Source organism: Cryptomeria japonica, chromosome 8 (assembly GCF_030272615.1).
Source record: "Cryptomeria japonica chromosome 8, Sugi_1.0, whole genome shotgun sequence".
Taxonomy (NCBI): Eukaryota; Viridiplantae; Streptophyta; class Pinopsida; order Cupressales; family Cupressaceae; genus Cryptomeria; species Cryptomeria japonica.
The window spans coordinates 232,624,968-232,649,199 of NC_081412.1; the positions used below are offsets into that span (position 1 = coordinate 232,624,968).

Here is a 24,232-nt window from a genome sequence, read left to right on the forward strand (position 1 = left end):
CAAAGATGCCATTTTTCATGCTTTTTGAGGTAAGTAGAAGGGGTTCAAAACAGGTGAAAATTTGTTTGTATGAAACCTGAGGCATGAATCCCAATGCATATAAAACAAAGGCAGATTTTGTAGCATGAATTCCAAGGCAAAAATAGTAGAAAACCGAAAACCCTAGGAATTGAGAACAAAAGATTTGTTGTCTGGCTGAATTGGTAAAAACCCTAGGCATTACCAAAAAAAACACCTAGAAAAAAATTCAGAGAAACAACACGTTGCCATTATTTTTGCAACCACAAATAGCACTAGAAAACATGTCAAATCGCGGGCTAGAAAACACAAGTAGAGAGCTCAATCAAAGAAGTCGCACGCTAAAAAGAACAAATCACGATTTTCTGAAAATTGTGGAGAAAAACACGAGCAAAGAAACGATGTCCAAAATTGCAAATTGTGCGAACCCTAGTAGTCAAAACACGGTCATCAATTGTGGAGTCGTCAATCAAAACCCTTCTGTTGCGCACGAAGACACGAGCTATCACAGAAAAATATAGGTGTCGGAGAAGAATGCGTCGCTAAATATCATGTGAAAATGGTGCGCTACGATTTATGGAGACCGATGAACACCCTTTTCGCAAGAATAGCACGTCTACGAACTTGTAGAAATAGATGCACTCGAACGTGAACACAGAGACGTGGGTCCCAGCAAAAAGTAAGGTGACAAAAAAGGGGAGCCGTTGGGAGAGGAAACAATGAACAAACACAAGTCTATTTGAAACTCTGAAATCCTCACGCACAGAGAAGACAACCCGCACCACAATACATGAGAAGTTCTAATTTCTTCAAAACGACGGTCTTTGCGAAAACCAAAACTTTTCCCTTCAAAATAATTTTAGAAAATTACTCTTTATTTTTTCCGCTCTGATACCATGTGGAGGTAATTGCAGACTGAATGCTTGAATTAAAGAAGTATAAATAAGCAATTATAAACATGATGTTTCCTTTAGAAACGATCGTGAACAAAATGCAGAATTAGAAACAGTCTATCTAAACTAATATATATATTATAGTTACATTATATGACCATTAATATCTAAATAAATACTTAAACAAAAGCTTGTGGCTCTATCCCGAGACTTACATTCAAGAGAGGTAGATGGAACATGTTTTGTACAAATTTGACATCTTATAAACTTAGGGCTAAATTTTATATTTTATTGTCACCATAAGTATATCTTGATGTTGAATTTATATGTGATTCACTCCATCATCTATAGATTGATGGGCAATTAAGTTCTGATATTTTCCACATTAAACATAGATCTATGATAAATTTTTTTCCCAACTTGCCATCATACATTATAGGATTAGACATTACACAAGGTTCATACAAATTGTCTGATGATTTCTATGTAAATGGTATAGGAAAAATGAATCTGGTGTTAGGAGCATAGTGGCTTCATTCTCTTGGAGGAATATTCTAGCATGACGGGGAGGTTGTACTTTGAGGTGCGAATGGTGCTCTTACAAAGATGTCAGGTAAGAAAAGGGAGAAAGCCTTTTTAAAGGGAGCAATAGATTGGGTGACTTAGGGATTTGTGAGAGATTCCACACCCCAGGGTAAGAGATCTTATCTCGTTGAGATATAGACAATTTAGTATAGACATGGTACAATGCTGAATGACTTACCTCAGGAATCACCTCATGATAGAAGGTTTGAGTACATCATAGAGCTTGAGATAGCTTATAAGCCTATCATGGTTACTCTGTATTGTAAGTCATGAGCTTTCAAGGAGGAAATTGAGGAGGCCATTAAGGAGTTGTTAGAGATGGAATTTATACGTCCTAGTTTTAGTCCAGTTATCTCATTGGTAGTGTTGGTTTAAAAGAAGGATGGCGTTATGAGAATGTGTATAGACTATGGGGTGTTGAATAAGAATTCCATTAAGAATAGGTACTTAACACCCAAAATCGTTGACTTGATTGATGAATTACATGGAGTAGTATATTTTTCGAAAATGGACTTGAGGTTTGGGTATGTAGTTGACAAAAGTATATGTAGTTATAGTTGGCTAAATAAATATTGTTATGTTTTGTAATTGAGAAGATCAGTTCTTGACTACCTATGGGTGGGTAGGTTGCAATTACCTGGGGTTGGTAGTCTTAACCAACCCGATACACTATTTATATGTAGTTGTTTGTTGTCGAGACATCTCTCTTTTTGATGTCATTGCAATTATTTCATACCCTGCACATCCGGTAATTGGCAATGAGAGTTATATTTTTGAATATGCATAGTGAATTATATTGTTCTATTCTTATGTTCTGTTAATGTACGTTTTCGTTTACTTCTATAACTAGTTGAGTTAGGCAGTAAACATTTGGCACCATTGCCAATTTGAATGTTGGGAAAATATAATTCACTTATAGGCAATATTGTGATGTAATGGGTAGACTCATGGAAGAAGTAGAAGTAATTGAAACCAAAGAAGAATACACGATGGAAGAAAAACACACAAACCACTTGAAGTGCTTGTGGGAAGCATTGGTTAACTCATACATTCAAAGGGATACTCTCCAACGAGAGGTTCTTGAGAGTGCTATTCAGGATAACGTAATAGTGAATGACAAAGTTGACCATTATCTTTGGAGATTGTTGAGGTTATTGGCACGAAACTTTATTGCCCTTTGAGACCTTTGGGAAGAGAGGGATCGAGAGTGACGTAGACAACATATACTACAATGTACAAAGAATGAAACAAAGGGGAATAAGAAGAACGCGACACTACCGGGTGACGTACTTCTAGAAATTAATGCTTGTTAAGTCGAACACGTATAGATGACGTACTCCAGGTAGTCAAGAAGCCACTCTAGGATCTATAAGATCCCTTCAACTGAGAGAACAAAGTGAGTGATGAAGACAATTGAGAAGAATTGCAGAAAAGGAAAATGGACTATTGATGGAAAGTCCAAGTCAGCCGTGAAGTGAAAGTCATAGCGTTAGTCAAAGACATAGCTGGGGGGAAGGAAGAATTTCATAGACGATGAACAAATGACAAGCAAGTGTGTATAACTAGTAAGACACCTCGACGAAGCATTCAAAGACCTTGCCAACCGAACAAAAAACTCGTTAATATAGTCACTATTGACGAAGAGGACTAAAAAGAAAACCATGAGGCTGAGTTCGTAGAGAGTAACCCGTTTGTATGGTTGACACATGATGAAGAGGACGATGGAGGAAACCTTGAGAACAAGTTGGTCGAGATACTTGAGAATAATTTACACTGCACAGAGAAACTATCCATATTAGAAGAATTGAGAATAAGGGGCATTGAGCTGAAGACCCGAGGGATAAGAGATTCCAGGAACGAAGAGGAAGGTAACCAAGGTGCAAGGGGTGTTGAGAATGGATGTTTAGAAGACTTGTACGTCGTTGAGAGTGCAAGTAAAGCACGAGAATGTCGAGAGCAGAACAGTCCAACTAGGTCCAAGGAACATGGTTCATACCAACAGAGAAAGATGGTGACTCCCTCGGCGAGTCCAAATGTCAATAGTCTGAAACTCCCTAAGTTTATGGGAAATGGATTGGAGGATCTGACTAGGCACTATAAGATGTGGAAAATAATTTGGATAGCAAGTGGTCAGTTGGATAAAGATTATAGGCTAAGAGCGTTTCTTGCAACATTACGAGGAATAGCCATTGACTAGTTCTCAGAGCTTGATGATGAATCCACAAAATCTTTGAAAGCACTAAAGAAGGAATTCGAGGCAGAGTTTAAAATGTTAAGAGATGATAACGAAATTGTGGCTGAAATCTATATCACGAAACAAGGTAAGCATGAGAATGTACGAGCTAACAATTGTAGGGTCAAGAGTTGCTGGTTAATTTGGAGAATCAACCAATTGGGGGGTTGAAGAAAAGGTGGTTCGTCGAGGGTGTGATTCCCTCGCGCAAGAAAATTGACTAGGTAGAGAAAGACTTAGAGAAAGGAAAAGATAATGAAATTGAAAAGGATAAGGGGAAGGATAAAACAAATGAACAAGAAGAAGAAATTGGAGTAATGGAAAAAGATTCCTCCATCCTTTCACAGGATTCTAAGAAAACTCCTCTGAAAGTTAAGACTCCCCCCTCTTTCCCTTTTGATTTGCAAAATGTAGCAAAGACTCACCCTCTGAAGAGGACTCTTCAATTTACTCTCGATTCTTTGTCAACAGCTTTGGGCTCCACCTCTTCTCCATCTTGGCTAGAAAATATAGTCTAAGAAGAGGAAAATCCTACCTGTGAATTTCCTATTGATAACATTGTGGGACAACTATTACAATTGTCTCCAAAGCCTCAGAGGATGAAGACTACTTCTAGGCTGATAGAAGATGATAACTTTGAAAAATTGTTTGTAGAGATTGCACATCCATCAGTATACAAGGAACCTAGTTAGGCTACTACTGCTGATTTTAATGTGACTAGGGTGGACTTGGGACCTCCAAGTAGGGATGGAGATGGCGATAATTTCCAAGTGATTGCAACTAAGTTAGTGAGAAGAACATGAAAGGAAAATCAAGATAAAGAAGAACAAAAGAAAGTAGTGGAATTGTTCACAAGTTGTTCAAAGTCACTCGCAGATCCTTCAGTATAGCTTATCAGTTCATCTGAGGCCTCCTTTGATCCAAACTCAGAAATAGGGAAAGAAATCGTTTGCAAATTTCAAAGTGATAGCTATTTTGGTAGGACAACACAAGAATGGATCAAAGACTTGAAAGATAAGGGACCTCCCTTCATTGAGAAGATGAGAAGGGTATATGATAATTTGGTTGTAGCAAAAAATGGTGTCAATATAGAGATAGCCAATGCCAAGCAAGAAGAGGTCGTGTGGCTACAAACATAATAGGAACTGAAAGAAATTATTGACATGATCTTCTATTTATTACAAATTGACTATAACCTATAAATACTGATTTAACTTGGGTGGGACAACATCTTTTTCTCCTTTGTCAGTAAAGATGATATTCTTTTCTCTTTTTTCAAAAAAGAAACAACAACTTAAAGTAAGAGATTCAAAAACTTCAGAGAAATTTCAACAATTATTAAAGTGCTTATACAATAGGAAGCGAAGTTTCCATAAAAGCACAAAGTCTTTCATTGCTTCCCCGGGACTGGAAAATAGAAACAAAAGCTCAAAGTCTTCAACTCTTCTACTATCCTATCAGCCTTCTAAAATGATTATTATGATAACAATGTACAACATACAATAGCTCAAAGTTTGTGAATATAATGCACTTCTAAATTGCTATGAACAAGAACAATTACAGGCACATAGTCTTGTAGCTTCTTCCTATCATGAACACTTAACTATGCTAATTTAACCCTCAATATTTGCAAAACAAAGTCTGCAATAAATCAGATTAAAGCTCTTTCCAACAACCTTACTAGAATCTCAGGTATATGTAGAAAAAACACATCACTGCGACATCATAACACAATGAATATATGAATAAGGTATCAACACAAATTTTTAAAACTCAAGGGTTCTCCTTATATTGCTTGAGAGTCAAATTCACAAGTATAAAACACAGTCTTTATCGTTGTAAATTTCGGCAAAGTTTTTCTTGCTTCCTAAAAAGATTTATATTATATAGAGCACCCTCCAATATATAGGAGACGGGCTAAGAGCAAAAAGTGGGAGAAGTCCAACTAAGTAAGACTTATTCCACAACTAACTATGATTTCTTCCAAATTATAGACCTACTGTCTTTTGACTTGTAATTTGTTTACATGTAATTACAAGTTACAAGAATACAAGTAATGTGACTACTTGCAATTACAATTTTTGGCATTACATGTAATTTGTCAAAGATAAATTACAAATGCATAATTGAATCTAATCTAAATGTTCGAGACACGATTCTATTTACATCATCCTCTGTCTTAGAGGTCTTCATGCTGCTACAAGATGTTGACACTTGAAGTTTTCAAGATCGGTGAAGGTATTTGTCTAGGAAACTCAGCTTGCATCATTGATAGTTCTTATGTCCTTTGCCAACAAACTACAACCTCATCTTCTTGCTTGGGGTAATACTGATTCTTCAAGAGAAGTTGTCTCTGCGAAGTTTGATGTGAGAACCCTAGAGTATGAAGACATTCGCATAATTACTGGGAGTTTCAACAAGGCTAAGATGGGAAGAACAAAATGGATGAAACATGGATCAAATCTACTTTTGACAACAACATCCTTGCTCATCTGACCATGAATGGTAATGCCAGTGACCTCATGAAGATCAACCACTGAACTTAAAGATAATTAACATTCTTTGTCATCCTTGTTTTTAGATAGGACTTGACTTGGCCACTATTTTTTGCTTTATGGTTCATGATATTTTGACCCTCTTTGTGCATATGACATCGTACTCTTTTCATTTTACATCACTACATCAGATTGCATCATTCCACTTGATTATGTTGGCTGTTTTCCCTTTGATGATGATCCCTTAGAGGAGTTTGATCCAATGACTTCTATAGCTTGTACTTCTCCAATTGAGATCACACATCCATCTTTTGTTGTTGATTCATTGAGAACATCTAGTGAGTTATTGCAACAGGTATCACATTGTCTTCTTGATTGGGATTCCTATTTATCAAATATTGCATATTTGTTTGTGGAGTCTCACTTTTCAGATTTGGAGGACCAATGTGAGGGGTTATCTTTCCTATTTGATGACAATCATGGCACAATTGTTATCACTTCATCTTTATCTTTGAAGTTAGTTCAACATCAATTTCTATTTGTTTTTGGTATGCCACCTTTTGTTGTGATTACGCATGTACCTGATTTGATTGTGGTATCTTCATCATTTGCTAAGGACATGGTGATGAGCAGATTTCAAAGACATCATCCTACATTTAGATTATCCTTCCTACCAATTCCTACTTGGAATGGGAAGCATTCTTGCATTTGTACTTGGCCTATGTTCTTCCCGAGGGGAGAAATGTTGTTTGTAGGAATTACGCTACGTTTGGTCTTCAAGCATTCACTGTTTTGTAGGATATTATACATTGTGGGGGGGCTATATATTCTCTCTTTTTCTCTTTCACAATGATGGATGTAATCCCTGTGGGGTATCATTGAGTCCTACATGCATCATCCTTGTTTGTTTCTTTTCTCTCTTTTGGAAAGGAATTTCATGCCAATGGGTTTTTCCCTTTTTTTCTATCTATGAGAGATTTCCATTGTATATAGGTACCTGACATGGCCCAGCTGGTGGAACTCATAATAATCTTGCATCTTTGAATAGTTGACACCCTATATTGCACCTAAGGGGGGTGGGGGGTGTTGGTGTGAATAAGATGTTTTGCCCAACTAGTTCATTAGTGGGTCCTATTCACATACTTAGGTTTATTTATGTCCTAGGTGTCTTTCTAGAAGCTGTTAGCTGTCATAAGATCTTATCTTATCTTTTGATATTTACTTTTAGTTACCTAGGTCATTTATTAATTGACACTTTAGTTGTCTCATAGCATAGGATTAAAATGCATGACAAAATCTTGTTTAATTCTATGTTGCAACCTAGTCTTTATAAGCAATGCATGTCATTGTATTTTCAATTTCAATCAATCAATCTTGCATTGTTGAACCAAGCTATTCTTGCTGTTTTCTGTCTTGTGGAAGATATTTTGTTCTAGTAGCTGATCTTAGGGTGTTGGGATTTTACCATTAATTCCTATAAAAAGAATAATACATACTTATCGTCTTTCTCTTTTAGGTGTTTTTTCTTGGTATGGTTTATCCACATAAATCATGTGTCTATATGGTTTGACAATTTAATTGTAATTCTAAATATATGTATCTACACAGTATTCTATCATGGTAAACTTGGATCAAGAAACATATTTCAGCTTGGCACACTTTTTAGAAGATTTAATTGCAATACTTTCACCTTGTTTCTCAACAAAGGGGATTGATGTGACATTTTCACACATCGCCCCTTTGCAAATGGGGACCTCCACTTTTTTGCTATTTAGGTGGTCATTTTGTTAGTTTTCTCTCGACAGCAGTCTCTTAGGCAATGTTAGCCTTTGCTTGTGAGAAGAGATAAGTTTCCTCAAGATAGGGTTGAGGGGGAGTGATGTCAATCATACAAGTGTTGCCAATGATGCTAAATTGTTCAATTTTGCCGTCAAAATTGTCAAGGATGCAAGAAAGGTTGCAAAATTCACTTGCGATTCAAATCGCAAGTGTTTCATGTATGTTTTTCTCTACAATGTTGAGGATTAACACTAGAATTGTCAAGAGCAACAAGTGAAATGGTCAAGATGTGAAGTGTTTGTATTGTATTAAAGTTGTCAAGTAGTTGAGAGTGTTGCATTTGTGTTAGAATTTACGCACTAAGGGGAATGTGGATCATTGCAAATCCATCCTAAACTCTGACCTAGAGCAGTGAATAATGTAAAACATTTTATAACTCCGATCTTGCATCATTGGAAGTCATGATCAAGGTCTGCCCAACAAATTGCACAACTGCCGCAAACTCCAATCCACCAAAAGTGTATAAGTTTTTTAAAATAGGCCAAAGAAGAGAAGACAATCCATGTGGGACTCATACCAACTTCGCCTTGTGCAAAACAGCAACAAAGTCCGACTTCATTCATTGCAAAAGTTTTACAAAGTCAGATCTATCAATAGTGCAAAACATACAAGAAGTCTGATCAGGCTAAAATGCAAAACTGGATAAAAGTCTGACCAAGGGGAGATTGCAAATCATTCATAAACTCCACCCGCAGTTGGTAAAAGGTGCAGAACTCCTAAAAGGTCTGATCAAGAGATAGCAAAATTAGATGAAGGCCTGATTCCACAAATGTAAAATTGAATCAAACTCCACCCAAGGGTTTGTGCAAAACTTATTGCAACTCTGATCTTGATTAATGCAAAATTGATTAGAAGTCCGACCATGCATTGTAAGTCTTGTTAAAAGTCCGACCCTAAGTCACAATGCAAAACTTATCCAAACTCCAACTTCATATTGCAAAGTTTGATTAAAAGTTTGACCTGACCTAAGGTAAAGAAAGCTCAATTTACAAAGAGAGGCTGCGTACCTAAGGTAACTCAATTTCCAAACAAATAAGATGCAAGTCAGCCAAGCAGGGTGTAAGGTTGTATAAAATGGAACTTCATTTCAGATATTAAAACATTCAAATTTCATTCAAAGGCACAGACCTGAGCAAGACTCAATCAATGGACCTGATACTCAATTAATTGTCATTCAACTAAGAGGGGAATCTTAGCATATAGGGCAAGTTGGTAATCAGTCATGGTGCGAGTTTGATAAGGAGGTGATTTGACACATTTTTAGGGTTTGATTTAAGGTAGTTGTTAAGGAATCAGACCTGATTATGAACATTTTCACATCTGAAAGTGCATGTTTGGGCTTCTCTAATTATTTCCAGATTTGGAAAGGGGAGTTTGATATGAAATTTAGTTCATTTTGTTACCATTTAAACCTTCTTAATTCTAATTTGTTGTCCTCTTAGGTTTTGATGCTAGAATGGTAGAGGCAATGAATGATCCATGGAGAAAGGAGTATCAAGTGAAAAAGATCTCAAGGCATAGCAATGGAATGATGAAAGTTTGCAAAGATCTTGAATTTCTTTTGAAAATCCAAAATTCAAAGTTAGCATAGAGTTGTTATAAAGATTAAGGAGATTGTTGTTCGGGATCAAAGCAAGCATCACACAAGGATTCTACATCAAGGTCAAGGGATAGAGCTAGAAGGTGGTGATCAACGTCAAAGTACATTGTGAACAAAGGAAGATCAACCATCGGCATTGCATAGTCCACATCAAATATCATCATGCTTAGAGACACTTGGTACAACTAGATTAAGGTTAAGCATTATTTCAGGGACTCTACAGTAGGATCAAAGTCAAGGGCAACAACATGTTCCACAATTCAAGAGAATGTCATGACAAGGAGGCAATCTAAGATGAGAAATTCAGGATGGAGAGTAATGCAAGAGCAAGTTCAGGATATCACAAGGGTGGAAATTTCCAAACATGAAGATCGAAAGTAAATGTGATCAAGGAAGTAGATAGTTTCAGAAGAGTGAATCAAAATTAAAAACTTGATCACTTAGATGATACAATTTGGGAATATGTCCCATTACCTTCATCACATTTGGCAATTGGATAATGTTGAGTATCAAGAGATATTGCCCAATCACAAACACTCTGTGATGATCTGCATGTTCTGCATGGTAAGTTGGTATCCAGTAATTATTAGGCCAATCAGGTTGTGCCACATCAACATGTCCAAGTTAGTTGAACCTGATTCATTCAGGGGATGTAGAAAGTGACACATGGTGCTTCATCAAATATTGTTTATCTTACCTACCTTCTTTGCTCATTGTTCTATATTCAATTTAGGACATGTGTCCAAATAATGTAAATTTCTTATTGGCCAAATGGGAGTTTGTTGTAACAAACCCTAATTAGGGTTTCATTATATAATCTTGGCCATTGATTCAAGAATCAATCTGAGCCTTCAAAGTGTAATGAGGTCTCTATATAAGGCCCAACCATCTCATTTGTAAAGGTTAATAATAGTTAGCAAATAAAAAGTAGTAGAGTAGGAGGAGGAAGCTAAAGATTGTTGCCAAGACTTGTTTAATCTAATACAAGATTTTCATTGAACCGTGGTGGATTTCATTGTGTTGTTTCTACATGTTGCATGGTTTCTTGTTACTTCTTAAATTTAGATAAGGTTCATTGATTGTAATGGAGAAATGTGATGATATCTTGATGGAATTCCTGTTCATCCATTTGTAATTTGCTGATTGTAAGTTGCAATGTACGGTCAGTCTAAACTGCATGAAGCATAAGTTCGATTGTGAATGTTCACTTAAATTGTGTAAGAACCCCAGCTAAATCTGCCTTTTATTTTCGATTTTGACCTAATGGCATTTTGTCAAACAGTTTGTGTGCAAAGTCTGATTTTGTGGTTTAAGTGCTTATGCTTTGATGCTAAATGATGATAGTAGCATACAAAAAGAAAGAACAATAATGCATAAACATGAACAAAAACTTATTTCAATAAAAGACCATTTCATTACTTCAAATCAGGTCCGAGTACATTCGTTTCCAGGTCTGATATAAACATTTTCAGACTGAAATAACATAAGGAGATTACATTACATGATCAACACTAAATTTGAGTCATTTTTCACATACCCGGATGCATTGTACCCTTGCATGATGACAGATGAAGCTTGTACAAGTTAGATTTAGGTCTCCACTCCTGTTGTTGTAGTCTGGGCAATTCTGGATAACTTTGATAACATTTGCAGCCTCTAACATATGCAAATGTCTTCCCCCAAGACTGGCACCAGGGTTGGAAAGGGGTGCTGAAACCCTAGGTGTCAAACGTGTGGAGTAAATGCCAAAATAACCACCCAGCTCTAAGAGCAGTAGTCTGATACAAAAATTGCAGAGGTCTGAAACAAATCTGCCTATACAAAAATGATGCCAATCATCAATGCCTTACAAAAAACCAATCAATCCTTCCTCCAAACCCTAGCAAAATGATTATAAATGAAGGATGGGCCTTAATAACCTCCAAATCTGATTGGATTTGCCTTCTACCTGCAAATAGCTTCAAACCCTAGCTGACTGGAACACAAATTGATTCCAAAACCTACAAATAAGCTCAATGAAAAACATTGAAGTGGATTTCCGTCTCAAGTGGAGTTGGGTTTTCGTCGAATCGATGAATTTCTGAAGGTTTTCGTCCTCAAAAATGATCCAAGAGATAGCTCTCCCTTTTTCCCCTTTTATAATAGCCTTTTCCCTTTTTGGAGAGAAATACTTTATTTTATTTCTTTTATTTCATTTTCCTTCCAAAAAGCTTCTTTATTTTTAAAATTAAAGTTGACATTGTAATAAAGTCACATTATTAATTTAAACTCCCTTGTTTCTCAAAAAATGACCTTTTCATTAATATAATGATAATTTGACACACAAGGTTCTTGTTTTATGTGCCCAACATTTAAAACTTTTTGCCTTGGTTCCAACGAGCTATAATACTAAGGTGCTCATTAAACTATTTTAATTAAAATAGCAACCTTAGTAAATCTAATTAAATTATAGCTAATAGTACACCCAACTTGCGAAAATGGTGGAAAAACATCGGAATCGAAATCTCATAGCACATGAGTGATCCCAATGCTGAAAGATGGTAAACGAGCCCGATTGTGTGACTTACTAAAAATAGATGCTCTCTACAAGAATCTTGGAGCCCAAACTGGAAGCCAAAAATAACATCAGAAAGTGTCATTTAACTCCTCTAAACCATCCGAGCTCATTGGAAATACCAAAACACTCCTTGGATCATGCTAACACAAACCCAAAATTTTAGCGACAACTGCACTACTAGAAAACTTGGGGACTTTACAAATTGCACCAGTCTTGGGTATTTGGATGAATGTTCATGATATGAAAACCATTTGTTATTCCTTAGAAGATTGCATAAGTTTGGTATGGTTGTTTCTGCATGGCGAAGCAAAACTTGATAATGGAATCAGTCTATCATACCATCATCCATTATTGTCATTGTTCTTAAGATTAGTATAGGCTTTCTAAACCCTTTATTTCCCTTTGTCCTTATTTTCTAAGCGACTAGAATAGATCCCATGTTCCAACGGAGTTAAAGAAAAACGTAAGTCCCCTTGTGATTCCAGCAAAATCACATCAATACACTGAGTCTATCCCAAGTAATTATGTTGCTCTGTTCACATTGTAAACCTTGGAGTCATCTTATTTGATTACATTGTACAACATATGAGGTTTGTTTGTTCAAGAAAGGAAAGAATACCTTGGTATTTTATTTTGTGTTTGAAGTGTATAAAAATCTCATCAACAAAGACCAATTAAATTGCTAACACTGTTGTAATGTGTATATTTGAGTAAATTCATTTTAAAAAAAATGACATTTAAATGAAGCAATAGTTTTTGTTTCTGAACTCTCTAACAATTGATATTCATTACCCTGTGTACTGTTGGATGTTTCCTTTTTGAAATAATCACAAACCTGCAATCTTTTATTTTGGAGGAAACTACTAATTTTTGTTTTTCGTAAAACGAACTGTAACATGCTTCAAGCTTAACATCATCTGCTAACAGTCATATTTAATTATTTTCAAACTTTTCATATTGTGTTTATAAATTATGTGGGCATGCCTTTTTGGATATCTAGAGATCTTTATTGTTGAAGGAGATTCGGCAGGAGGTAGTGCAAAACAAGGTCGAGATAGACGATATCAGGTAAACTAATGATATCCAGTATACTAAGATCTAGAAATATTAGTATCTTATCATGCAGGCAAAGATTTTTTATGCAATATCTTTTACAAATATTTGAAGCAAAAATTGTTGGCTAGATATTCTAGGATTAAAAGTTTTGTGACTATTAATTGTCTTAGAAGTGTTTTTCTTTTAACATGATAAATATTCGCAGCAGCAAAAAGGTAAAGTCCTATTTTTGTTTGGAGAAAATCTTAGGAAGTAATATCTATTTGATTACAGTTTTCAAAACTCTTGTATCTCACCATAATTTAGTATATTTTTGTAAAATGAATGCTTTGAAGTATTGTAAAAAATATAACTACTGTTGTGCTATCCATACTTTAATTTTTTTTCCCTTGTTAAAATGTCAATTTCAGAATGTATAAATAATTAATAATGATTCAAGATTTCTGAATTATTGCATGCATCTATGTTGTTTTCTTCCAATTCAAAGAATAGAGCAACACTGTTTAGGTTGTTTCTGCTGCTTTGCAGTAGTAAGTTTGTATTTTGGTTTTGACTATGATTGTTTTTTGGTTGTTGGGGATGTAAGGCATCCCTAAGATGGTTGGATGCTTGTGGGTAGGGGGGACCTTACTCGAGGGGTCAGTTTTGGGACATCCCCATTCTCAAGAAAAAATCAAGTCTTTTTGTTGGAATATCAATTACAAACATTGCCCAAGAAATGAAGATCTACTTCACTATCAACCTTGGTCTTGCAGGGTGGCCGCAAATATGAGGTGATTTGGTCATTTGAATTAAGGCAAAAAGAAAATGCCTCCAATTCATACTGCAAAGAAAACTGTGCCTCGTTACCTTGTTCATTTGAATGGAGAAGACCTACCTCCTACAAATCAAATTGAAAAGTTTGAAGCCTTGGCACACCATCAAGTTGAGCAACAAGTTGTTTTTGAACTTGGCCTACATGTTTCTCACAACGCCATCGCTTGCATGTCGGAACCATTTAATGGAGTCCAATTCATAAATATCATTATCCACAACATTAGAAGTTACTTATTCAAAATGGAAAGCATTATAAACAGCAATATCCTCATCAAATTCTTGTACAATAGCCAGCCAACATGCATCACCTTCACCTGTGCTCAAGCAATTGTCCATATCTGGATCATAAACACGATTCGTGTAATGACACCGACCATGTTCTTCAAATTGTCTCTTTGTTTCAAATTCATTTGGGTAATTTATTGTGTCATAAATACTACTGAAATCAATCTTATGACATGTCTTCGTCTTCATTTACTGCTGTAACATTATTTTCCTATGATCATATTGAAGAACAATCCACATGAAGAGGATGACAAGTACTGCAACAAATAAACAAGTTCTCATATTTATCCATATGAATGCCATTTTCACAGTCATAAGGACGATTTTCTTCACATGGAAAATTATTTGCTGCACTAACACTTCTCTCAGCAACTTTATCGTTGAGTGCAGTCACAGCTAAGTCATCTTCATGCAAACAAAGATTAGAAGCCATATCATCAATGATAGGGATAAAAGAGGGCAATACATTAAACAAGAAACCACTTTCTTGTTTGTTCTTTACATCACAAGCTTAGGCACACTCTATGCAATCAGGTTCAAGAATAGATTCAATTGATTGCTTGTTAGTATACACATCTTCCTCTTTATCTAGTTGGTTGCCATAAACAATATGGTAATTTACCCTATTTTGAGATTAAGTGTTGGCCATTTGGTGGAATTGATTATGTGTTGCATTGATGTTTTGTCATTGATGCCAACACTAGCTGTTTGGATGCTTTACCGACACCCTTCTGGTCCCAGTAGGTTGAGTGGATTCTAGTTGATTTGGATCCGACATGATCCGGTAGGCTTCGGTACAGTTTGATTATGGAATTGGCTTATTCATGATACTCATGCTCATATTCAGTAAGTTGGTTTTGGTCTGATGATCGGATGCTATCTTGTTTGCTTAGAAGATTGGTTTTTGGTTTCGACGAGGGTTTCACTAGCAGAGCTTTTGATGATGTTTGATGAATTGCATAAGTGGTGTTGGTGCAGCTTCTGGTGGAGTTTCAGGATGTTGATGGGGATCATGTTCGAGACTTGGCGGATGGAGATCATTTCTGTAGCTTGTGGACCTATACTGGGTCCTGGTTGATCTAGGTTATGGACTAGCTTTAATGTAACGTGTGGATTGGGCCTCTCGATGTGTTTTCGAGATATCTTATGTGTTGGATATTATTTGTTTGGTCTAAGGCTGACATGGTTTGTAATTATGTAATTGGTTTATTATCTGGTGGCCGACCTAATTGTTTATGGTCGTGGGTTTGTATATATAATGTAAGATCTCATTGTAGATCATCATGGTTATGGTAGAGCTAATGGTTATGGGAAAGGAATGTAATGTGCGAATAATGTAATATCATTCAGGCAGAGGATTTGGTTGATCATTGGAGATCGAATTGGGTTTATGTAAGAGGATTTAGTCCTCCGATATTGAGTTGAACTGGAGCTGTACTCAAGCATAGGAGATGCTATCTTTTGCAGTTCAACACTTCTCCGGATTGTAGTCTGGATTTCTATGTAGTCAGTGAGGCTCCTTTTGTGATGGACAGTGTGCTCTAGGCTATTGGCCTTCTTGCAAGTGCAGGCCCATCAATTGTAATTCACATACTTACTGCAAAAGTATTATCTGAATGTGGGTAGGCTTCCCACCGTGGTTTTTCCCTTTACCGGGTTTTCCACGTATAAATCTTGGTGTCATGTGGATGGTATTTATTTTTTGATTATTGTTTATGCTTAATTGGTTTAATTGCTATTCCGGTATTAATATTTTGGGTTCCGGTATTAAAGTTTTAATTGCTAATGGTTCTGGTAATCTGTGACAATTGATTCATCCCCTCCCCTCCCCCCCCCCCCCTCTTAGTTGTCGTCCGGTTATTTGAATTGTCTAACATTAAGGTCATCAAATATTTCATCATTGCAATCACCCATAGTGACTTATCTTGTTGTAGGTAGGTGCTTATAGTGACTAATGTGAGATGCACCACTGTAATGTCCCCATTTTCGGCCCATTTTTGCGGAGAAGAAATAATTTAATTAATTAAATTAAGTTTTCCAAATTGATGTTTTCAAACAACTTATATTTAATTAATCATGTTTATAAGTTGAATATTTTAATATAGTAAACTGACTTTGCCTAGGGCAAAAAGTAAAAATAAAATAACAAAGTTACTTTGATGAGCAAAAATAACTAATATTTAAAAAGTGATTTATATAATCAAAATTCTGGAAAGTTCCAACAGGGTTTTGATGGAAAGGGATACTCTCCTGTCAAATCTAAACTGAAATAAATCAGAAAACTCACAAGAAAATATAGATATAGTATTTGTAAACATGGTATTGATTTCTTAATTTAAAACAAAATATGAGTTTGATTGCAAAATCTGAGCGCAGCAAAATACCCTTCCAATCTGATCTCTTCTTTTCCCTTCTTCACCTTCAAACCTTGCAAAATTCTAAGTTTGGAATATAAAGAATGAGAGTTTTAGTTGCCAAACTCTACATGAGTTACATTGAATCGTTGATTTGGTAACCCCCCTAAAGGCGATGCCAAAACCAAGTTGAAAGCATATTCTCCATTTACAAACTGCTTTTAATGTTTTTGGATGCCTTGCGAACTCGACCTCCTAACATGCCAAGAATAACAGTCCACTATGCCATCAACTTTGTAAAGACCCAACTCAATTTGTCTTTGAATTTTCACTTCAATGAAATATTCTATTGCTATGTTCAACTCTGTTCTACTGAGAATATTTTTTTTGTTTGATATGCTTAAATAGACAAAATAGCAGGAACACCATATACTTGTAGAATTGATTAAACTAATGCTTGAGGAAATCAGTATGTAGGTTTGACCTCTTTGCAGCAAATACAATAATGCAAAGAATTTGATTGAATCCTCTAACCACATAAATTAATCAATAAATATTAATGCACAGTGTTGTAGATCGTTAGCATTCATCTTCATCAAGAGCATACATAAATGTAGGTTCTATTCAAGAAGACTCACATTCATATCAATACAAAAATATAAAGGATGACTCCATGCATAAGAGTTGCTATGCCCAAGTGAGGAGCACGGTGCAAGGAATGAAGTCTTTATATGCCAAAGTCTAGGAAACTATGCCCAATAACAAGGTTCATGCTCACAAGATAGCAGACGCTAAACCAAAAGTTTCGTGCCAAGACTTATAGTGAGCCACGCCAAGAAGAAATGGTTCATGCACAAAAATAGGTCTTTTCTATCATCATCGAATATGCTAAACGAAAGATGATGTCTTCACACCTAGGGCAACTTTGCTTTCTTGATGACTTAGACGTAGAATAGTGGAATTGCCAATGGAGCTTGCAATAGTTTCCCCTACCTTCACGAGAACACAACTGCATCTAGCTTGTAAACTAAAGATATGTGTTGGTCGTAAAATGGGCTTTTGTACTACTTGTTAAGCTGCATTGGTTAAGTATGTTAGTGTTGTCGAGGGTAGTTGTCCGTTGCATGATGGTTCCCCACGGGTGGTAACCGCAACTCTGAACCGTGTCTTTATATATGCTCTTGTACTTGTTGATGGAGACACTGATGCAGAGAATGATTATTGTACTAGACATGTTGGCATTAATGAAAGCATTGCTCTGAGTTTCTGGTTACTATTCTATCCTATGGTTATCATCTGACTTTTGATATGCAATATTAATAACACACCCCACAGGGTAAACATCTGGCGCCGTTGCCTAGACATACTCGGGAAAGGAAGGAGCGGATGGCATACGGACATGATGGGCCTATCCGTTGGTGAGATTAACCCAGAGGCCGACGATGCACAAACAGAGCTCTACAACGGAGAAGACACTACAACAAGGGAATTCTCAATCCTGCTTCAGGCGGCCATCAAGACCTACGTCCGAAGAGAGGCCACAGAGGCTGAAGTTCCAACAAGTGCCGTGTGGACCGCACTGGAAGTTAGCCCCGCAGCGAATCGGTTGATGAACCACCTCCCCCGGTTGCTTGCACAGGCATCACTGGCACAGGGAACCCGCCTGGAGGAGATTGCTCGTGAGGAGCGACGCCAATAGGTCCTCCAATAGTACAAAGAAAACAATCGTCGCTGGGAAGTGGAGCGTGATGGCAAGAGGCGAAGGGGAAATTGAACCCTGAACCTCCAGGAGGAATAAAAGAACATTCTATACTATAATAATGGTGTCGTACTATTGACATAAATTGTATCCGACGGGATGAATTAATAAAGAAGTGTTGTATTTTTTATGTGTTGTGGCTGTTTATGAAGATGTACGAGAATTAATGCCCAACTTATTAAATAAGGATAGAAATAAGAAGGCACAAAGTGAGGAGGGGGAGGCTGCACAGAGAGCCTTGATTCTGGAACAACAAGTAGAACGTAGACGGAGGATGAGACAACTTGCCGAAGGACGACCTGCCAAAGAGTTGCCCGAAGGGAACCAAGGAGGTGTCACAGAGAGTGTAGGAGCAGAAGCCGAAGGAGATTTCTACGTGTCGCGAGAACATCGTAGGGTGAGAAGCTACGAAGAATTTTTGGAGGAAACAGGGCTACAAAGAAATCTGGTCGGAGATACCCGAGATCAGTTCAAGAATTTATCCCTTACACCGCGCATAGAGGACCACCAAAGGGAGCGAACAGACGACGAGGGTGAGAACGGAGGGGAGGGCAACCGTACGACCGTAGGTGAGGAGGCGGCACATGCACACGGCAAGCAGGACCCCTCTTGGGACCCATCACACCAAGCATGCGGGTACAAACCACCGTACCCCAATCACTCAAACAACAAACACCACTGACGTGGGTGGGAGTTGTGCAGGTGCACGACAGGCAACACGACCCCCATTAATGGCCAGTAAACAGAAGTTGTCGAAGTTCAACGACGACGAGAAGGAAGATCTCGTCCGTCATTGCCGCACTTGAGAAACCATATGGTCAGCGAACGATGTTATCGACTAGGATGAATGGGTAACACAATTTCTAGCAACCTTAAGGGGAGTGGCCATTGACTGGTACTTCGATACGGATAAGGCCAAAGTCGGCACATGGCCCAACTTGAAGGAGGAGTTCGAGATAGAGTTTCGCCTCCTCAGAGACGACAATGAAATAGTAGCCGAAATCTATGGCACAAAGCAGAACAAGAACGAGACGATCCGAGCCTATAGTCGGCGGCTCAAGGAACTGTTGGGCAAAATGGAGAGTCAACCAGCGGATGGGTTGAAAAAGAGATGGTTCGTGGAGGGACTGAGACACTCCCTCCAAAAGAAGATGAAAATTGTTCCACCAACCTCGTACGAAGATGCATATAATGGAGCGATGGATCTCGAGAGTGAGACCAAGACATCCAAGAAGAAATAGAAGGATAGCTCGTTCGAGATGATGACTCTTCCGAGGGAAGCAATAGCGATGGCGAGTCTGGCAAAAAGGTGCAAGCCCTGCAGAAGGACATGTTGAGGATGATGAAAGAGTTGAAGGTTATGAAGGGAGGTCTGAGCAAGACCGACGAAGGGGAGCTTTGGTGCACGGAATGTAAGATGGACGGCCACATGAAAGGCTCCTGCCCAAAGAAGGCCTATTGTGATATATGTCAGTTGATGGGGCATCCCACCAGAGAATGCCCCTACAACATGAAAACACGAAACCAACAAGTATTGCTTACGCAGGAACAACCAACTACATCGGGCGGTACCGACAGGTCCTAGGCGAACAACAATGCAACATCGGGAGACTACCGTGGTAACCAGTGGGGAGGACGAAACAACAATAAGAACAATAACAATACAAGGAGCCGGATCCAATATGACTCCAAAGGCCAACCGATGATACAATGCAGAGCGTGCAGCCAGTGGGGGCACTTCGATCGAGACTGCCTGATGGTAGAGGCCACATAATATTTCTGCAAATGGTGCGGACCGAAAGACCACGAAGACGCCACCTGCCCGAAGTCCGACATCAACTTGCTCAATATCGAGGAAACCAAAGAAGAGGAAGTGCTGGTCGTAACTCGCGCCCAAGCCAGACAAGCAACGTGCCTAGTCTCGGAGACGGAGATGCGAAGGGTATGGGAAGCACGGGAAGAAATTGAGAAAGAGATACGAGAGAGGGCGAAGGCGAAGGGTACGTCGGGTGCTTCCAGCAGACCGGAGGCGGAGGAGGCTATACTACATCAAATTTAAAATTGGAGGTGCTTGTGAAGGTACACGATCTCCTCCAGACGGTGCCTCAATTACGAATGACGTTGCTGAATAATCTTTCCCAACCATGCACCAATACCAACCACTGTACGGATGTTCCTGGAGGGTCTGCAATAGACCCCAGGCTACTGGCAGTTAACACTGGAAGGAGCTCGACCATTGTAGAGATGGGTATCCTTGGCACCATTCTAATCGATACAATCGTCGATGGTGGATCAGGAGTGAATGTTCTTCTAGAAGAAAACTGGCGGAAGTTGGGGAAGCCGACGCTGTGGCCATCTACATTCAATCTGCTGGGAGCAGATCAACATGGAATCAAACCCATCGGGACACTGATAGGGCCAGCAAGTTACCATCGGGGCGCAACCCTTCATACTGGACTTTGTTTTAATCCCACTAAAGAAAAAAGGGTATGATGTGATATTAGGAAGAGGGTGGCTGGTGGCAGCCAAGGCCACCCACAAATGGAAGAAGAACACTCTGTCTATGGAGAATGGAGGAAGGAAGTTTATCATAGACCTTGGGATGTAGTTGGTTAGTGAGGAACTGGCATCATCTTCGGAATCGGAGGGTGAAGGAGAAGGCGACCTGAGAGACGAAGGACGGGGCTGCATGGAGCCCAACGACGAAGGGATTCTCAAACTAGGAGAGTGCTCTGAGGATGAGACGGGGTCATTCAACGGGCTCTTCCACTGGCAGATGGAGGATTACGAAATGTTCCAAAGCTACAGGCTCGAAGTAGAGGAACTAGAGCAAGTAACAGAGGAGGTGTACCTGCTGGAATACAAAGAATATTGGAAGGGAGACGCCCATGTGAGTGACATCACTGCACACCAGTTCCCGAACGAAGAACCCATCAAGTATGGAGAGGTAAAATTGAAGGAGACAAGCCTCTGTGATGTAGATAATCCCAAGATCATTCGTGTCGACAACAATTGGAACCCTGTGTGGAAGGCCGCAACCTTCAAAATCTTTATTCTTCTTCTTCTTCTTATGTACGGGAAGGAGACCGTCGTCCCTGTAGAATTTATGGTTCCAGGTTTTCGGATGGCCATTGAAAATAGACTTGCCATCAACGGGTCCAAATTGAAACCCTACCACGAGAAGCACGCAGGGAACTCAAGAGGTCGGAAGGACTCCCGAGAGTCCGGAGGGGGACCTGAGAGGATGGAGGGGGACCCGAGAGGATGGAAGGGGACTCGAGAGGCCGGGCAAGTGACTCGAGAAGTACGGGCCCAAAGCAGGAGACTCTCGGGCCAGGCAAACCGAGAAGGATGAAGGGCGATCCCAGAGGCATGATACCCAAGCCAAAGACTCTCTGGACAATTAGATTAGGAGATTAAATTGAAAAAAAATATTTGAAAAAAAAAATATATATATATATATTTTTGAAAGTGGTGGTGGGACCACCGTACGTTGGAACCACCACTGGTAGACCCCCATGCGGTGGGACCACCGTCGACGGAGGTCACCAGCGGTGGAACACCATCGTAAGCTTGAAGGAGCATGACGACGGTGGCAGCGGTTTAAAAAAAGGGTGAAATGAAAAATACCACAACACGACAGGGATAAACGGTGGTGATGGCACGTGAAAAGAAAAAATGCGCCGACAGCTCCTCACCCTATTATGCTTTTGTCGAAGTCGGTGTAATTTGTTGTGTGTTCATTATCAATATAATTGCTTTTTACAAGTGCGAATCCATAGGTTATTTCTTCGGCAAGTAAAATCTCCTTCTGTCACTTGCGTTGGGCAAAGTATAATTATTTCCCCTTTCTCTGTGCAACACCGAACTGTCACTTGCGTTGGGCGTACAGAAGGAGGACCGTACGATGGACGGTTGGTCATGTTGTCCGTACGGTGGAGGGGTGTCCGTACGATAAGAAGGGTGTTGATCGTACGGGAAGGTTGCCGTACGATTGGGGGTGTCAAGGGTCAATTTCAATGCTCTCTGTTGTTGACCATATGGGGAGGTTGTATGGCTAGGGTGCCATCGGGTATATTACAGTGGTTAAAAAAAAAAAAAACCACGAGCAAATTGAAAAATCATTCGATGGAGTCTGGAGCCAGGACAGTGAAAAAATTAGAATAAAGAAGAAGGTTTTTGGCATCTTAAAATATCACAAAAATGATGTGCGCCATGGACTTCCGTGCGTTGCCCCAGACCCCGCGAGGGCGTTGCCCCTCAACCTTGCTGGGGGCACTGCCCTGAGACCCCTAGTTTATTTTTGAGCTACAATAGACTTTTGAGTTGGGTGAAGGGCATCAAAGAAGTCATGGTAAGTGTTGGGGTTTTTCCGTACAGTGAGAAAGAAGCCTGAAGCTAAGCATTGGCGGGAAAGCCATAAGCCGTAGAGGGAGACAGATTTGGAGGTTGCAAACAAATAGAGTTTGAGGGAAGGCAATGCAAGAACGCGAAGTTGTATGGCACTAGGGAGTTATTCAGTTCAGTTATCAGCCTTTGGGGATTGTGATGGAGGATTTGAGGCGTCTCCTAGCCTTTGTGCCAGAGGGTTATGGCCACTTCCAGACACGAATGGTACGCCTTGAGGAACTTGGAGTATGTCTTGGCTGGACGTGAGGTTGCCTTGGTGGATGCACAGAGGGCTCGGGAGGAGCTGACCGCCAGGTTGGAGGTAGTAGTAGTGTGAGACTTAGCTCAGCGTACCCAGGAGTTGGATGCTGAGAGGGCAGCGCAGGTGGCTATTGAGGACAAATTGGCTAGGGAGACAGTATCATTTGAGTAGCAGTTGGTGGAGGCTGAGATTGAAAAGCGTGTTTTGCAGACAAGTTTGGTTTAGGAAGAGGACTGTGATGTCAAGGAAAAAAAGAATTCCTTGCGGAAGCAATAATGGTGAAATCCGCACTTGAGCATCAGATGGTAGCAAAAAAGGGTTTTCAGGCGAGGACGTAGCAAGTGTATGAGTTTCGAGCTCGACTAGCATCAACGGTTCTTGCATCTTCTTCATCAGTAGTGCAACTACCTCCTTCAGGGACACCCCTCAGCCCATTCTTCTCAGTGATTTTCTTATTGTATACAGTGTACTTCATCCCCATTTCGTTGTGTTAGTCTCGGATTTTTGTCCTTGTCGTCCGGAGACGACTTTTCTTAGTGGGGGATGATGTTGGTCGTAAAATGGGCTTTGTACTACTTGTTAAGTTACATTGGTTAAGTATGTTAGTGTCGTCGAGGGTAGTTGTCCGTTGCATGATGGTTCCCCATGGGTGGTAACCGCAACCCTTGACCGTGTCTTTATATATGCTCTTGTACTTGTTGATGGAGACACTGATGCAGAGAATGATTATTTTACTAGACATGTTGGCATTAATGAAAGCATTGCTTTGAGTTTCTGGTTACTATTCTATCCTATGGTTATCATCTGACTGTTGATATGCAATATTAATAACACACCCCATGGGGTAAACAATATGTTCAATACTTTCTTTGTTCCTCCTCACATCCTCCTCAAAGGGATATGCCCAAAACAATTACCAACTTCATTCTACATCTGGAAGACCACGCACAAGAGAATATGAATTCACAACATAGCAAAGTGGAGCCACGCTAAGGAGAAGCGACAACTATGATATCGAAAATCGTCCATCCATGTCCATTCATCCAAGCATATTCCATCCAGCCATACATGCCATGGAGGAGTATTCATGC

General features: G+C 39.2%; 1 protein-coding gene across 3 annotated transcripts in view; it reads left to right on the plus strand.

Annotated features, from left to right (window-relative positions):
• Positions 1-24,232, plus strand: part of LOC131078969 (DNA gyrase subunit B, chloroplastic/mitochondrial) — a 208,969-nt gene that overhangs the window by 157,225 nt on the left and 27,512 nt on the right. For all 3 annotated transcript variants that reach the window (XM_058016827.1, XM_058016828.1, XM_058016829.1), the window contains one exon: positions 13,221-13,288. In XM_058016827.1, coding sequence (XP_057872810.1) covers positions 13,221-13,288 — 68 coding nt within the window. The remainder of the gene's footprint in view (positions 1-13,220; positions 13,289-24,232) is intronic.